General features: G+C 39.2%; 1 protein-coding gene across 2 annotated transcripts in view; it reads right to left on the reverse strand.

Annotated features, from left to right (window-relative positions):
• Positions 1 to 386: 386 nt before the first annotated feature.
• The window catches only part of GFPT1 (glutamine--fructose-6-phosphate transaminase 1), a 61,467-nt gene continuing 51,358 nt past the window's right edge, over positions 387 to 10,495 (reverse strand). For both annotated transcript variants that reach the window (XM_034659248.1, XM_034659249.1), the window contains 5 exons: positions 8,601 to 8,715; positions 8,209 to 8,336; positions 7,473 to 7,640; positions 6,703 to 6,864; positions 387 to 5,834 (listed from right to left, as the gene is read on the reverse strand). In XM_034659248.1, coding sequence (XP_034515139.1) covers positions 5,790 to 5,834; positions 6,703 to 6,864; positions 7,473 to 7,640; positions 8,209 to 8,336; positions 8,601 to 8,715 — 618 coding nt within the window. In that variant the 3' untranslated portion in view covers positions 387 to 5,789. The remainder of the gene's footprint in view (positions 5,835 to 6,702; positions 6,865 to 7,472; positions 7,641 to 8,208; positions 8,337 to 8,600; positions 8,716 to 10,495) is intronic.

The following is a 10,495-nucleotide window of genomic DNA, read 5'->3' on the forward strand; positions in this document are numbered from 1 at the left end:
AAGAACCATGGGGTCATTTGCCCTTTAGGTAGAATGAATCTAGAATTCTCAATGAGTATCTCCTATAAGACCTCACGGTATTTACCTCCACCTCAGAACACATAAAGCTGAGTGACAGAGGCAAAAATGAACTCCTAAAGACTCCCGAGGGTGTGCGACAGCTGTGAGTTCCAGGACACACCTTATTATAGGCTCTGGTTTTTAAACTGTTGGATGCTTCTAAATCACTCAGTATATTATAGAAATTAAAAGCATATGAAAACATGCCAAGAGCTTCATCCTAATAGGTATAAACAGTCTTTTTAATCTTATACAAAGAGAGGTAGACTGATAAGTGAGTGGAAGGAAAGAACTGTAACTCTATCCAAAAAGCATTTCTCTAATTGTTTACAAGCTCCATTTTTTATTCCATATTTTCAACTGTACATCCATACTTCATTTTCAAAAATCTCTTGAATTATGAAAAGGAAAATATGGCTACATAACAGCATTAGGAGAAATACATATGAGAAAACATATGTGAACCTTGGGATTTAAGCCAATAAATCATGTTAAAGTTCAAAAACTTGGCCTTTCAATCTCGGAAATAATCTCTTGTACACATGCTAACCAAAAAGAGAATAATGAATTTATCTTATTACACACATACTTCCAGGGAAAGGATCAGCTGGTTAAATAACCTGTAACCTGGCAACCTGTCTGCATATTATTACAAGATTAGTTTATAGCTCCAGGACGTTTAAGCTAATAAAGTTCCTACATCATTTTTTTTTTCCTACATCATTTTGTAAAATGGAGAACTATTTACCTTCAGATTAATGAGAGAAACTTAACCCTTACTTCTTTTTCTTAAATGCCACTCCAATGAAAAACAGGCCTCTAAATTTTTAGGGAAATTATTTCTTGGCCTTCAGTAAGTACTCAGTAAACACTTCTGGCCAATTGAGGAGAATTTAAAGATAACTGTTTAATAAAAGTAAAGCTGGATTTTTTGCCAAAATGTGGCCCATGGAAAAAATGATCCACACTGTGTGGCAGCCCCAGGCTTCGCTGCAGAGCAACACAGACAGAGATGAGAGACTGGGCTCAGTTCTACGGGAAGGCGAAACAGCACAGCTATTCACTCCAACTACCCTGGCATAACTGTCTCCTGTAGAACACTGCGAGTGCTGTAAGCACTAGGGATAGAGATTTTCGCTTGCTGTTTATAAAAGGACCCTGTAAAAGGAATCTTTGTTCTATTATTAACAGACTGCCAGATACTACAGAAACTTTAGAAAACATGCTGTCTTGCTACTCACCCATCTTAAATATCCTTCTTTTGCAACTATCAATTCACTTATGCAAAGCTGTTGATCACTGTGTACACTAGAAACTTGCTAGAAACAACACATTCTCACAAAAAAATCGTAAAAGACTTGAGAAGGTATAATATCTATGGAGTATGACATCAGAAAAAGTAGAGCCTTTGTTTTATCTAATAATCCTTTCTAAAAAATTGGCAAATTAGAGTGGAGACATAAACTTTTGATTATATTTATCCAATCATCTCTTCTTTTAAGAAACAATAGTAATGAATTAACTTCTAGCATCAGAAAAGTTTACTAACAGCTAAACACTGGCTACATTCTTAGTGCAATACAATCTTTAACACATCTACAAACATGTACACACTTCAAATATTGGCAAATTGCTTCAAAATGCAATTCTCAGTAAGTTTTGGTAATTTATTCACAGTTCAAGGTTAGAGTTATTGGACTTACAAGACGTGAGGGAGAAATGACCAAATGGCTCAGTAAACTACACATTTATCTTAAAGAAGAGAAAACGGAAACAAAGCAAAGATTCTAAAATCTCCAGCTCACAAGCAGTACAATTTAAACAAACNCAAAAATTTTTTTTAAAAAAAAAAAAAAAAAAAAAAAGAAGAAGAAGAAGAAGAAGGAAAGAAAAGAAAAAAAAAGAAAAAGACACAAAGAAATCAAACAAACAAAAAGTCAACCACAGAACATTTAAAAAGCTAACAGGATCATTTCTGTATTCATTCTGAGTACCATAAGAAAGGTAATTTGAGAATTACCTAAAACATTCTCATTAGCTATTCTTTATGGTAGATTCCATAACATTGATATCAAGCTATTACAGACTTACAAGTTAATCTTCCTAGTCAACTACGATTTTCATTTTAACTGTGGAAATTATTGGTTAAAAACGAATGTTATCAGTTCTATCGGTTGTTGTGTCATAGATCTGAATTTACGGTTAAATTCATCAAGCTAGGGAAATACTGATATATTAATAATCCTTAAATATTATGAGAAAAAACTGATGTGTTAATTCCTCTAAACTTGAGATTCTAACACGAAGAACAAAGAAAGTAATCTGAAGTAAGTTTTCATGAAGAAGACACTCTATCTGGTAGCCTGGTAGATAAAACCTACTAAATATGTGGACATAAGGCTAAAATACCTTCCTTTACCACCCCCTTTCATTTCTTTGGCCTTCACAAATTCCATGTGAGCTATGATTTGTCAACAAACACTTTTCAATGTCATTGTGCTTTTTAGAAAAATCACTTAAGTTGTCAACATATAATAGTTAACATTAGTCTTCCCCTTTTATTGCTATAGTATATCCTAAGTTTGTAAACAGATAAAACACTGACTCCAAAGGACTTCTTAAAATGTTTGTTAAAGCAAACATTTCAGCTGGTCTTCCTTCTTTGAAGACATTATACGTAAGGGCCAAATGAACATCACCAAGGAGCTAAAAGACAAGGGCTCCTTTTCCGCCTGTCCTCATGATTAGCTTAGGCCAAGAGACGTGTATTCAGAAGAATAAGACGCCATCATCTTAGAAACAACTTTCCACAAAACTGAGAGAGAACATCTGTGTTAGCTCTCTTAGCCCCCCACCCACCTGCACACTGCCCTGAGTAGCACTGACGCTTGCTTCTTTCTCCCTTGCGCATCCCACCTTTGCCACTCCTCAGCACACCACAGATTTGCGGTCTACGCGGCCTGCGGTAACAGCTCACTCTACAAAATGCGTCTTCTACCTCTTTTGAACATTATGCGCCCCTCAACTTGGACCATTATTTAACAACCCAGCTCACCTCCCCTTTCCACTCCCTCACCCTGCGCCTTGCAATGATCTTAGTCTTCACCGGTGATAAGTCTGCCTGGGGACAAGCAGACTTTGCTTTAGACAAGATGTCCTTTCCAGTTCCTGCCCATAATAGGATGCTGACACAATTACAGCCCATTAAAAACAGTGAATGTTAATTTTCCTCTTCCCATACACTCCTATGGCACAGGGAATTTAAAAAAAAAGACAGAAAAGCCGGCTGACTGCAAAGTAATCATCATTTACTGGGCCATGTGTGAGATGCTACCCATGATCCCAGCCTAAAAAGGGCTCGTGGCTGAGTTAAGAAACTCTAAGTTACATATGAGTGAATTTAAACTTTAAATGTACTACAAGAAAGAACTTTTTATATATAAAAAAAATCTTTCTTGCAAAATCAGATATTCATATATGTTAATATTACATTGGTTTTAACTGGGCATGCCACTTTTGAGTGATTTGCCTCGTTACAGTATCTTTTTTGTGTTCATAATTAATACATAAAAACATTTAAAAATCACTACATTAAATAAAGTAAGAAGCAGGAAGGGACAAGAAGGAGAAACCATGTTTATCTGGAAAATATCACTTCTTTGTTCTTTAATATTGGTTTTTGATACCAGTTCAGAACTTATCCTAGCTTGAAGTGTGTGTGTGTGTGTGTGTGTGTGTGTGTGTGTGTGTGAGAGAGAGAGAGAGAGAGAAAGAGAGAGAGAGACAGACATAGAGGAGGAGAAAAAGAGAAATTGAAAACTAATGACTGATTTCACATATTTGTTCACTTAGAATGCTGACTCAAACTTCAGACCATTAAGAAATACTACAAACCCATACAAATCACAGACATAAAATGCTAATTTAACATAAGAAATGACACCATACACATACTAAAACTAGCAGGCCTAAACAAAATAATCTCAGAAACAATTAAAATAGATAAATATAGCTATCATAGCTATATATATAATGTAAATAGTAACCTTATTTTATTTCTAAAAACAATCAGGTTTCTAGTCTCCATCTAGGACAGTCCTTTCAAAGTACCTCAAAATATGCAAAATATTTTTCTAACCCTAATACACAAGCAGAATTCTGTGTTCCCCTGCAGCAATAGCTATTAGAAAACCTTAACCTCATCAAGAAATTCAAACACAGAAAAAGAAAAAAGCCTGAATTTAAATAATTATGCTAAATATCTTACCTTCACAATTTAAAGGCAAAAACTTTAGAAACAGAAGGACTTCACCAAAACACAAACACACTGCCCTATAAACCCCCAAGATTTGGCCAAAAAGCCCCGTAAAGAAATTACTACTCACAAAATGTGGGTGTCAAACTAATATTCTGCTCTATTTTAATCTAAATTGTTAACTTCCGTTTCTGACGTAAACCAGCTGAAGGCACCTTGATGTCACTTTACTTATTGGTATCTTCTTCATTCCTAAATAGATTTCAGGGGTAGAACACAGACAATAGAGAAAAATGCCTAGGGAACACTACTATATTTGAAGCAATCCTTCACGAGCATCAGTGTAAAGCATAGAGCTTTCTCTAAACCTAGCTCAGCATATACATTTACAGTCAATGATTAGTCAAGAGACTTGCTAATCTTCCAAACTACAAAGAACTTCCAACTGGCAGGATGGTACTAGTTTTATGCAACAAGGCAGTAAAGAGTTAAAATTCAATGCAGGAAATTTTTCCTCGGGACAAAAATTAGAGAATTCTGCATATATCAGTACCGACTTAATCTCAGACGTTTGATAGCAACTTTGTGTGGTGATTTCAAAGAACAAGTCATTAAACACACACACACACACACAAACCCAAAAAACTACAGATACAAGGAAATAAAAACCAGCTTTAGAAGATGGAAAAACTAGGAGTATGACGCCCCACCTGGAGGTCCCCCATCTTTACATGAAAAATCATGTTGTCAGTTATCCAAAGCAGCTCAAATTTAAAGTTTCTGCTATGAAATTGTACAAATACTTGCTGTTAAGAATGAAGAAAACCAATGTACTACCATACTCTAGCTTCCCACGGTAACTCGACCTCCAGATAACAAGCAACAGGTCTGAGACGCTCGGGATAACCTAACTTACACAGAAATCCCACCAAGAAAAGCTTTCAGTTTTTAAGTTCTACAGTTTGATTTAAAAACAAAACACAAACAAATTTCAAAACAAATCACAGCATCTTCTCTTTATAACGTAAACTTAACAAAACCTTAATTATATGTCCAAGCATTAGCATACATTGCCACTGGCTTTAGATATTCCAATTAAATGTACTACACTTTCTTTGAGCTGAATGAATAGAAGCACGGTAAAACAAAGGCCAATTACTCTAAAAACACACAATCTTCCCAGATTGAAGTGAAGGGCCCAGAAATCCAACACCCAGCATCCTTTAAAGAAAATGAGAGCTAAATCTCTTTGTGATAACGATTCCAATATAAATTCCATTATTTAAACTCCCCCACAAATTACTGGAAAAATATGAGGTAATTTCACAAAAATCACAAATTGAGTGGAATAATTATAACCGATATATAAATAAGGATTTACTAAAAAAAGGCTTCAAAGGGTGATTTTTAAATCAAGGTGTTAAATACAAAAGGTGTCTTGTGTCGCTCAATCGCCCAGAGGTGCAGATGCTCCTTATTCTACAGTTACAGATTTGGCAAGATTCCGGGGAAAATCAACCTGCAAAAGAAGCAATATTTGAAAGATTGTACAGACAGGGGGAGAGGAGCAGTGACTCTAAAGCAAATTACTTTTGTGTATAAAACCAGAAAACAACATGTTCATCAACCACCCTAATTACAGATGACAAAAGAACTAAAATTAGAAAACAATCAAATAATGTATCTTAAAAATCTTGAAATGAGGAAAAAGAATTCTGAAGGAGCCGGTTCAACACAGGAAATGCTGCTGCGGACCACTATAAAAGTGGCAGCCCAATCGGAGGTTAATGGGCCTCAGGCAGCTACTGTGGGATCTGCCAACAGCTTCCACGCATCTTTCTGGCAGTGACCCACCCTGGTGCTACAGCAGCCGAGACCCCCAACAGTAATGGCTCCTTGCAATTCCTACACTGGCGGATGGCACAGTGGCCTCCCTCCCCTGCCTTTCCCGAGGCCTCCTAATGGTTGTGTGAGCTCAATTCCCCATGTTAAATCCTTTCTTAATAGAAATGCCAGTCGGTAGCGATTTATGATTTGCAGGACGCTGGGCTGTCATGATGACTGGGAGACTGGGAATGCTAAGTCCTGTGATATGTGGGAGCATCCCAAAGAACTGCCAGCTACCCTGAAGGAAACAGAAAACACATGGAGATTCCCCAAGGAGGTAATCTCCAATCACAGAGTTGGCTCCAAGGTTCCTTCAGGTTCTATGGGTAAGAAAAGGTTATGAAGCAGGTAACCTATGAATTGGGCCGTGCAAATATAACAGGTGACAGATAAATATCTGAAGGATTTCTCAAACGCTACTGCTAAAAATTGAGAAGAAAAACTAAGAATGAACCAGGTAAAAAGTGAGCTCAAGATTTCTCCAGGAGCCCATCACTTACATCATAGCCTCTCAGCACAGCAAGGTGGAAAGCCAGCAGCTGTAAGGGGATCACACTGAGAATGCCTTGCAAGCAGTCCACTGAGTGGGGCACTTTGATTGTTCTGTTTGTGTTCTTAATGGTCTCGGTATCTTCCTTATCACAAATCACAACTGGGCGTCCCTGGGAAAGAAACACACACACAAAATCAATGGTAAGCAAAGGCAGAGCTGTTGCACATGAACGTGCAAATTTTGCACTGTACATATACATGTGGCCTCACTGACTCAGAATCCTACATGGCAACTCTGATCTCACTTGCAGCCAAGGAAACAGAAACTTTGTGGGATTCCGTAACTTGTTTAAAGTCACACAACTGAGAAATACTGAGCTCAGTTACCAGACAGTAATTAATATCTTTGGGGCTTTATTATATAAAAGCCAAATGATCTGACAAAAACTCAGTTAAGCATAGCACCTATAATATTAACATAAACTCCGTTTCTCCTGAAATATACTTCTAAGAATATTAACTTAAAAGGGAGCAGCATACACTAAGAGATAGGACATGATCTAGAGACTAGGACCTCAATTTTGGTCTTGGTTCTGCTTGTTATGAGATCCATAAGCTGGGTCCTGTCAAACCTCTTTAGTATCTCAGATTCTTTACACGTCAACCTCAACATGTTTTGTAAGCCTCCTACTGGGCACTGGTCTATCACTTTAAAATGTCATAAAATTCAAATAAGCTTTAGTGAGCCCCCGGGCCCTCCCAGCAGCCCCTAACTTACCTGCCTGGCCACCACCTGCTGAAAAGCATTCTGACACTTGGCGTAAGTGTGATCTCTCATGATAATCATGATGACAGGCATCAGCTTATCCACCAAAGCCAGAGGGCCATGTTTCAATTCACCAGCAAGGATACCTTCAGAGTGCATGTAAGTGATTTCTTTGATTTTCTAACAGGAAAGAACTAGATTAGTCTTCAGTCTGTTATTCAAAAACCCATTCTTACGTAAATATCACATAAAACATCCGCTGTCTGAAGTTACTATTTATCCAAAAGTATAAAAGGACCTCTGACCTGTAAATATAGGTTAATAGATCGTTATTTCTAAACTATCAACAAGTAACTGGAAGTTTGTTTCTTAAGCAACTAGAAGTTTTAAAACCACAAAAACTTTTTGAAGATTTTAGATGATCATGAATATATTCCTGTTACTCTGTAACTGTTCTTTTACTTGCCTCATGTTTACTTCAATGAAATCTCACACCTAGAGAACTTAATCTTTTATTTATTCACATTTGGACAACAAATCAACCCATGTAACTTGCTAAATCCAAATCACAGTGGTAAAATGTACTTTTTTTGATATTCACTTTTGAATTAAGTATTGTGTTACCCTTTCTCGAGATAACCAATCAGAGTGCATAAATATGTAGTCCCACGTATCTCATTCAATCTACAAGTATGACTACATGCCAGGTCCTAGTGCACAGACTGCGATTCGAAGGGAGAAGGCTTACCAGAGCCCCTTCAAGACAAGTAGCATAATGATAGCCACGGCCCATTATCAAGACTGACTTCTGATGATAAAGTTCTGTTGCCAGTTTCTGAATTTCATCGTCCATGCTCAGGACTTCCTTAATCAAATCTGTTAAGAAGTAATATTAACAAAGCCTATGAAAAAAGGGCAATAAACTGAACCGATATAATAACAATAATATATTGGTAGCAACCAACAAAAGACGTGTTTCTATTCTGTGATATCAGTGAGGGACTTTTAAATACACAGGTGCCAAAGAAGAAAGATCTTTTTGACTAAATAGCTACAAGCCACAGCTTCAAGGACAAGAAGAGACTTCACCCGTTAGCTACTCCCTCAGCAACAAATCTCTACTGTGTGAGATCTTCGTACCAGGCAGCCGCTTCAATCCAAGCATGATCTCTTTGCGTCTCTCTTGCATGGAGATCCTGTCATCACACATCATGAGGGCAAACATGACGAGGGATACAAACTGGCTGGTGTAAGCCTGGAACACCAAGAAAAGCAGCATTAGTTGCAGCTGCATTATAAGAACTTGGAATTTTTACTTTAAAAAAAGATGAAAATAAAGAATTCTCTCCCATTGGTTTTATAAATACATGCTGTCCATTTAAAAAAAAAAAAAAAAAACAGCGTTAGTTAACACAAAACTGATCCAGTATTCGGAAAATCTATCACTACTCTCCTTTTTTGAATTTAAACAAATGACTTAACCTTTATTTCCAAATATAATACATAAGTCCCTTATAATGCACCAGATGCTTACCAAATCCCTACTGCCCTCAGAAAGGAACAGAAACGTGCAAAGGAAGGTGAGCAGAGTGTACATCTGCACAGGCATAACCAGATTAGGTATTTTTATATAAGTCGAAAGCCTAGCATTGGAGGACTTTCCCTGAGGTACTTGCACTGGTTTTGTTGGTTTTTTTTAAAAACTGTTCTTTGACTTTTTTTTCATCTTTGCCTATTACTTTTTCCTCACTCCCACCTTTGTTTTTTGTTTGTTTTTTTTTCCCCAGTTTGGCTTAAAAAATTTTTTTTAACCTCAATTGTAGAGAAGTGGGTAGAAATAAGAATATTACCATTCTTAGGAATAATTACATTTAATAACATGGTATTAATAACATTTGTGAATACTGCCTCCTCAACTTTACTGCCTTTCTCCTTTCTTTAAATGGATGAGGGGGAGGAGTTAAGATGGGGGAGGAGTTAAGATGGCAGAGGAGTAGGGGACCCCTTTTTCAGCCGGTCCCCTGAGTCGAGCTGGATAGGTACCAGACCAGCCTGAACATCCACGGAATCAGCCTGAGACGCAGGAAGATACATCTGGATCTCTACAAATGAACATCTCCAGTGCTGAGTATTAAGGTACGAAGTGGGAGCCATGAAACCGCGCACAGATATCGGAAGATAAACGGAAGGGGGAGGGAGCCGCCGTGTCCGGGCGCCGGGAAGTGGTAGCCACCTGCACGGGGGAGTGGGTGGACTCACGGACTGGCACCTGCGAGAAAACAGACTGGGACCGTGAGCCGGGAGCGCGCACCACCAGACATCTCACGGAACTCCGGAATCCCGGTGTGCTCACTGGATCCAGACTGAGACCAGGAGCTCCGGGAGCGCGCGAGGGGCGGCTGGAGGCGTTAGAAACACAAAGGAGAGAGACGTGCCGGCCCTGGAAGTGAGGGCTGGGACGCCGGGTGTGGGGCGCACATCCTGGGACGCTGCAGGGTTGAGCAGCACCAACAGTAACAGTTAAAGTGGCCAGAACATCAGTGGAGAACGGTCTGCGATCTCTCTGTTCTGAGACAGAGGCTGAGATTCGGCTGCTGCTGCTCTGACTCTCAGAAGAGGCACAGCAGACCGCCAGGGAAAGCCGCCAGAGAAAAAAAACGCTCACAGCGTGCCCACCCCCATCGCCCCTCGCAGGGGACACGGAGACTCTACCCAAACAGGGTTGGCTGAGTATCGGCGGCAGGCCCCGCCCCCAGAAGGCAGGCTGAAAAATCAAGAAGCCCACATCCCAGGGCACCTGAGTGGCGCAGTCATTAAGCACCTGTCTTCTGCTCAGGGCGCGATCCCGGCATTCCGGAAAGGAGTCCCTCATCAGGCTCCTCCGCTGGGAGCCTGCTTCTTCCTCTCCCACTCCCCCCTGCTTGTGTTCCCTCCCTAGCTGGTTGTCTCTCTGCCACATAAATAAATAAAATCTTTAAAGAAGCAGCCCACATCCCTTGGGGCGCCTGGGTGGCACAGCGGTTAAGCGTCTGCCT

Source organism: Ailuropoda melanoleuca, chromosome 4 (assembly GCF_002007445.2).
Source record: "Ailuropoda melanoleuca isolate Jingjing chromosome 4, ASM200744v2, whole genome shotgun sequence".
NCBI classification, from domain to species: Eukaryota; Metazoa; Chordata; class Mammalia; order Carnivora; family Ursidae; genus Ailuropoda; species Ailuropoda melanoleuca.